This window comes from Bidens hawaiensis, unplaced genomic scaffold (genome assembly GCF_021521415.1).
Source record: "Bidens hawaiensis isolate Kalapana, Puna unplaced genomic scaffold, B.hawaiensis_p1.1 tig00005306_1, whole genome shotgun sequence".
In the NCBI taxonomy this organism is placed as follows: Eukaryota; Viridiplantae; Streptophyta; class Magnoliopsida; order Asterales; family Asteraceae; genus Bidens; species Bidens hawaiensis.
The window spans coordinates 416,319-423,727 of record NW_027491337.1 but is presented as its reverse complement, the minus strand read 5'-3'; the positions used below and the strand labels follow the sequence as shown (position 1 = coordinate 423,727).

Sequence of the window (7,409 nt, the reverse complement as noted above, 5' to 3'; positions counted from 1 at the left end):
ACTTTAGGTTATTTCCTTATCTCTTGTGCCTAAATTCTCACATTTCAACTTCTGATATATTTCATAATTATTTGGTTTTGCTTTTAAGAAAGCATAATATGTATTTAAGTTTTAGTTTTAAGTTAAAACATAATTTGATTAAGATGGTGATTACTTAATGCAAAATTGCAGTTAGGGTGTTCTGGAAAGTTTATAAAAAATAAACTTAGGCCTATATCTTTCTGAAATATCTTGGTTGAACAAGTCGAGGTCTCCCTTTCTAAAATGAAATAACAATTCAATTATTGGAAGTTGATGGAGTGTGTAATTTCCTAGCAAATAACCATACGTTGAAACATGTAACGTACAATTCAATATTTTAAAAAAGTCAACATGTTTCAAGCTAACATATGGGACAGTAGATATCATACATGCAACAATACCATCTCTATATAAACTGACATGTGATTCTTCTTCATGACACTCTACGTTGAAGACGTTATGGAGCACAAAGGCCGTATTAGTTCATTCGTGTTCTTTTTCACCTTGCTTTACGTTTCTTGTATGGTTGAGTCTGCGGAAGCCTCTACTCAAAAGCGAGCTCATACCGGACAAGTAGATTTATGTGCAGGTATGCTCATATTCATATCGTTAGTGTACATCTATTTATTCGGGGACAATTTTCTTTTTTGAAAGTGTGTTCGATTTTACATCGATATATAGAGATATCACAAAGATGTTAGATGAATAGTAGTTCTTTTTATTATGCTTTAATTTTATATTTATTTTCAGTTTTGTTTGTTCTTCGAGACGAAGATAAATATATTAAAAAGATGAAATGATGATGAAGGGGGTGAGGCGAGCAAGTATGACGTCCAAAGTTACATATGAGAAAATAGAGTAAACTATCATTTTCGTCTTTGTGGTTTAATTGGTCACTTTTATCCAAAAAGTTTTGTTTCCTCCCAAGTATACCATGGTTTCATTTAATTGTCATGTTGGTCTAACTGACTAACACTGTTAGTTGTGTCATGTTAAGTTAATATAAAATGGCCAAAATACCCTAACTAATAAAACGCATAGACGAAATTTTAGTTTACTAAAAAATATGTGATTCATCAAGTATAAAAACTCAGGTTAGAAACATGTTATTAATGTTTATGTTGTTATATTTGTCTCCATTTTGAAGTAATGTTTGTGTAGACTATATTACCATATATTTTTCCTTAATCCACATTCATTTTAGGTTGTTTTGGTACAAGATATTTTAGGGGCACAATGGAACTTGTCCAAGCAAGGGGAAAGTCCATGTCCAACATTGGATGTTTGGGTGCCAAAAAAAACAGGCTTCACCGAGTTTGTTAATATCAGCGAACAGAACGAAGTGAAAGGTGGATTCTCCATAGCCGTATTCTGTTATGCCGTAAATTTGCTACCCTATAACGTTCGACCGATATTCAAACCATTTGTCAACAACACCGGCGGGATGAATGGTACCTATGATGACCTCCTACTCCACATTAAAGGCCAGGTACATATTTCTTGTCATATTTGTAACCAAGTGTTCCCCTAATATAGTGTTTAGAGTTTTTAAGTCTGAAATAGTTCTTAATTTTCGATACTTTAGAAGTGCCAGGCTGTGGCAGGAGATGTGACTATACGTGCGAATCGCGCTCAAAACGTTTCCTTTACAATCCCCTATCTAAGTGCCGAAATTTATATGCTTGTGCATGCTGCACATGAATGGAACCAAACTCTCGGGACATTCTTAAAACCATTTAAACTTAGGCTGTGGATCACATTAATTTGTTCATGTATCTTAACCGGAATTGCGGTTGCGCTTTTAGAGCATCGTGCCGGTAATCCCAAATTTGCAAGCCCATTCTATAAGCAACTCATAATGATCATATGGTTTCCTATTTCAACAATCTTCTTCCATGAAGGTACTTAATTATTTCAAGCTATTTGGCTAGCTTAATATATCTTATACATACTCTCTAAATATATGTGACTACATAATTTGAGTATTCTATATATATACCAACAGGTTACATCGTATATACATACTTTTAAAAAATAATTTGTACAATGATTTTTGCAGGAAAGATACGTAACAAGTGCTCTAAAGTTGTGCTTGTTATGTGGCTATGTATGATATTCATAGTACTTCAGATTTTCACCGCTACTTTGTCCGCATGGTTGACACTAGATCAACTGCGTCCTAGAATGCCTTCAAATCATGAAAAGATTGGATATCAAGGTGGTTCCTTTATTAAGAATTTGATCATTGAAAAGTACAAATGCTCGGGAGCATATCTGTTGGTTGGATCAGAGTTTGGAAACAGAGAAATAACAAAGACAGAAACTTGCAGAATGCCTTTTTGTATTATAACTTCAACGATTACAAAAGCAGAAAACAATTGAATACTTGCATAAAAAAACTTAAACAGAATGACTACTTAAATAGGCTAAAAACTAGACTTGTTCTTCCTAGAAAGGTGGCACTCCTCCTTCCTTTTCTGAACGACTCCAACGTTCACACGAACGTTTATTCATTGCTGCTTTCTCGGTCAGCACTACTCCACTTTACTTGTTCAATGCCATATCATCAATCTTAGTCAGCATTATCCAACATTCTCCCCGTTAATGCTGACTTGGTTAATGTCCTCCACTCCGATCAAGCTCCTCATTTCTTTGAACTTTATACGTGGCAACGGCTTTGTTAAAATGTCTGCTTTCTGCAGCTCTCCCCGTACATGTTCAACATGTATTTGATCCCGATCCACACACTCTCGTATGAAGTGAAACTTCGTATCAATATGCTTGCTTCGTTTGTGAAATACGGGGTTCTTCATCAAAGCTATTGCAGACTCGTTATCAACCAAGAGTTTTACCTTCTGCGCCTCACTTCCAGTCAATTCACTAAGCAAATTTCGCAGCCACAACGCTTGGCAAGCTGCTGCTGTTGCAGCCATGAATTCAGCCTCACAGGAGCTCAACGCAACAGTCTGTTGTTTTTGTGAGGTCCAAGTGATTAAATTGTTTGAATAATAGAACGCCATACCCGTGGTGCTCCTTCTATCTTCAATATCCAGCCCGTGACTGCTATCGCTGTACCCGCACAGTTTTCCATCTCCAGCCTTTCTATACCACAAGCCAAACCCGGTTGTACCCTTGATGTAACGTAAAATCTGCTTTACTGCTACATGATGGCTCGCTTTAGGTTCTTGCATGAACTTGCTCACCACCCCAACCGAATAGCTTAGATCAGGTCGAGTATGAGTCAAGTACCATAGACTGCCAATGATTCTCCTGAACTCAGTGGCTTCCACTGATCTGCCATTCTCATCTTTTGTCAGCTTCAATTTTGCTTCCATAGGAAATTGTGTATCATTGCACGTTGCCATTCCAGTACTTTCAAGTATCTTCTTTGCATAACCTTCCTGTTTAATGAAGATACCTTGGTCACCTTGCTGAACTTCGATTCCCAAATAGTAACTTAGAAGACCCAAGTCACTCATATCGAAAGCTTGCTTCATTTTTTTCTTGAACTCTTCAATTTCCCTTTCATTAGACCCTGTTACAATTAAATCATCAACATACACACCCACAATTAAAGTTGACCTGTTGTTTTGCAACTTGTATACTGCTTGATCTTGTGCACACTTGATGAAACCAACTTCTTTTAAGGACATATCAAGCTTTGTGTTCCAAGCTCTTGGAGCTTGTCGAAGCCCATAGAGTGCTTTGTGTAACCTGTACACCCAACCTACTTTCCCTTTAATCTCGAAGCCCAACGGTTGCGTTACATACACCTCCTCTTTAAGCTCTCCATTTAAGAAGGCTGACTTGACATCTAAGTGATGAACAAGCCAGTTTCTTTCAGCTGCAATTGATAGTATCAAACGAATGGTCTCCAATCGTGCCACCGGTGCAAACACTTCCTCAAAATCAACACCTTTTCGCTGCACATACCCCTTTGCTACCAAACGAGCTTTGTACTTAGTTACCGAACCTTTCGCATCCTTCTTTACTTTATACACCCATTTTAACCCAATAGCTTTGTTTCCTTGTGGCAGTTGGGTTAAGGACCAGGTGTTATTTCTTTCAATTGAGTCTAGTTCAACCAGCATTGCTTTTCTCCAAGACTCCTCCTTTGAAGCTTCCTTAAACGAAACAGGTTCGTCATCAGCCAGAAGAAGTTCGTTGTCCTCATACAACTTACGTACTTCTTCATCGGTCATTGCAGAAGCCTGTTGATAAACATCTTGAATTTTCTTGAAGCCCTTTGGTGGTGTATGATCAAAAAATCCATCATGGTCTTCCTCATCTTGCATGGGAAATTGAGGATTTTCTTGCAAATTTCTTGTGGGACCAGCAGATGTAGGTGAACTTTGGTCTGCTGGACATGGGGTATTTTGGTTTGAATTCCCATGCAAGTTCTCCATGTGGTTGATATCTTCATTGGGATTTGGCTGTAAAAAAATTCCTGTTGACATGGACCTTTCACTTTGTACCTCCTTCCAATCCCATCCTTTTGTTTCATAGAAGGACACATCACGTGATACAACTACCCTTTTCTCCTTTGGATTGTACATTCTGTATGCCTTACTTCCAGGCTCAACTCCCAAGTAAATCATAGGTCTGCTCCTGTCTTCCAACTTTTGGAAGTTACCTGTTAATTTCATTGCGTACCCAACACACCCAAATACTTTCAAGTATTTTAAGTTTGGTTTCTTCTTCATCCATGCTTCATATGGGGTTCTATTCTTTACAGCCTTTGTAACAATTCTGTTGAGTAAATACACAGAATGGCGCACAGCTTCTCCCCACAATGGTTCTGGCACTTTAAATGATTTTAACATAGAACGAGTCATGCCCATAACCGTTCTATTCCTACGTTCCACAACACCATTTTGTTGTGGAGTGTAGGGGGCTGTGGTTTGCCTTTTGATCCCCATTTGATTACAATAGTTTGTAAAAGCTTGGGAATTAAATTCCCCACCCCGGTCTGTTCTCAACATACTGACCCCATGTTTAGATTGTTTTTCAACTCTTTTCATAAAGATTTGAAACTTCTCTAAAGCCTCATTCTTCGTTTTTAACAAATACACCCACATGAACCGACTAAAATCATCGACTATGAGGAGGAAGTAACGGTTACCTCCCCATGTTTGGGGCGTGATCGGGCCACAAAGATCGGCATGTAGCAACTCCAATGGCTTAGAAGCTCTCCAATTGACTTCTTTTGGAAAACTTTTCCGAGTTTGTTTGGCTACCAAACATGCTTCACAAAGTTGTTCAGGGTGTGAGATACACGGTAGACCTCTTACCAGCTTTCTCTTGGCCATCGATTCTAACACATGGAAATTGGCATGTCCCAACCTTGCATGCCATATCCAAGCTTCATCGTCCATGCTAGCTTTCAAGCACACTGGTTTTGCAATTTTTAAAGTTATTCTATATAACCTGTTTGCTGATCTTGGAATCTTCATCACCAACCGCTTGTGACTATCGAATACCCTCAGGAATTCATCATGCATCCAAGCATCATACCCGACTTCAGTTAACTGTCCGAGGCTCAAGATGTTACTTTTCAAGGCTGGTATGAAGTATACTTCAGGAATCATTAGTTGATCCCCATTCTTGCATTGAAAGAGTATTGTACCCTTCCCTTTGATCTCTACTCTTGAGTTATCACCAAACCGTACATGGCCCGTTATGCTTTCATTCAATTCTGCAAAGGAGCTTTTCATGCTTGTCATGTGATTACTTGCACCGTTGTCAAGATACCACAAATCTTCACTCTCTCCATTCCGGGTGGCATGACTCTTAGGAAACACCTTTTCCTCATGCAATAACACCATTGAAGGTATTTCTTCTTCACCAACACACAACATTAACGTCGGTCCATCCTCCGGTTCCTTTGTCAAGTGCACTTCTTGCTCTTGTTTGTTCTTGCACTCAGACGCATAATGCCCAAGTTGTTGGCATTCAAAGCATCTAATGTGACTCTTCTTGTCACATGGTTTTCGGTTTGTGTTGTTGGTGTCTTTGTATGACTTTCCTGCATACCGGTCACCCCGACCTCGACTGGATCCACGACCACCTCGTGTGTTGCTTCTGCCTCCTCTTTCTCCATTAGTGTGCCCACGTCCACGCCCGGACCCTTGCTTATTGTAAGTCTTGGCACTTGATGATCCTTCTGCTTTAGTGAAAAGCAAAGCATTTTCACTTGAAGATCCACCTTGCCTCAGTTTTACTCGATCCTCATAGGCCTTTAACCGCCCAATTGCCTCCTCGAAAGGCATGCGTTCCAAATCAGAATACTGCTCCATGGTCGCAACCAGATGAATGTATTTTTCAGTTACAGTATCGAACAATTTACGTACCAGTTCCTCATTCTCCAACACGGCACCCACACTGTTGTATTTAGTGATCATACCGGATAGTTTTCCGGCATACTCGTCAATCGATTCACTGTCTTTCATGCGCATTGCTTCAAATTCACTTTTGAGTGTGTGTAATCGAGCCTTTTGAACCCGATCTACACCCACGAATCTTGTCTTCAAAGATTCCCACACTTCACGGGCCGTCTTTTTCTTGGCAACTTGCAGCAATATCTCCTCCGGAATTGCTTGGAAAAGGAAGGCTCGAGCCATCTTGCTCTTCTTTTCATCCGCAACCACCCCAGTCTGCGGTTCGATAGCCTCCCATAAGCCTTGAGCGTCCATTATGGCCTCCATCTTGATGGCCCATGTGGTGTAGTTTGAAGAGGTAAGAGAGGGACAGTAAAACGGGAACGAGTTTTCTTTTGGTTGGTTTAGATTGGTAGCTAGTGCACTCATGGTTGCTGAGTTTATGTATTTGGGCATATGATAGGATCGAAATCTTGCTCTGATACCAAAATGTTGGTTGGATCAGAGTTTGGAAACAGAGAAATAACAAAGACAGAAACTTGCAGAATGCCTTTTTGTATTATAACTTCAACGATTACAAAAGCAGAAAACAATTGAATACTTGCATAAAAAAACTTAAACAGAATGACTACTTAAATAGGCTAAAAACTAGACTTGTTCTTCCTAGAAAGGTGGCACTCCTCCTTCCTTTTCTGAACGACTCCAACGTTCACACGAACGTTTATTCATTGCTGCTTTCTCGGTCAGCACTACTCCACTTTACTTGTTCAATGCCATATCATCAATCTTAGTCAGCATTATCCAACAATATCTACAGGCTCTCAACAGCTATGAAGAGTTTAAAAATGCTTTAGCAAATGATAGCGTAGACGGTATTGTGGATCATCTCTACTATATTGATCTCTTTCTCGCTAAGTATCCGTCTGAGTACATGAAAGTTGGACCTATACACCGGGAAGCTGGAATTGCGTTTGTGAGTCTCTTGCTATTTTTTTTTTTATTTTGTTGCTA

At 39.4% G+C, this 7,409-nt stretch overlaps 1 protein-coding gene across 1 annotated transcript; it reads left to right on the top strand.

Moving 5' to 3' along the window:
- The first annotated feature begins 456 nt into the window (after positions 1-456).
- Positions 457-2,403, top strand: LOC143629565 (glutamate receptor 2.9-like). The gene is made up of 4 exons (XM_077098805.1): positions 457-594; positions 1,226-1,510; positions 1,607-1,922; positions 2,081-2,403. Exons 1-4 carry the CDS (start codon positions 457-459, stop codon positions 2,401-2,403), a joined length of 1,062 nt encoding a protein of 353 aa, XP_076954920.1.
- Positions 2,404-7,409: the final 5,006 nt, after the last annotated feature.

Excerpts from the sequence above, each read along its gene's own strand:
- LOC143629565 (XM_077098805.1), top strand. The coding sequence starts at position 457 with ATGACACTCTACGTTGAAGACGTTATGGAGCACAAAGGCCGTATTAGT. Across the intron at positions 595-1,225 it reads AGCGAGCTCATACCGGACAA|GTTGTTTTGGTACAAGATAT; the intron begins GTAGATTTATGT and ends CATTCATTTTAG. Across the intron at positions 1,923-2,080 it reads AACAATCTTCTTCCATGAAG|GAAAGATACGTAACAAGTGC; the intron begins GTACTTAATTAT and ends TGATTTTTGCAG.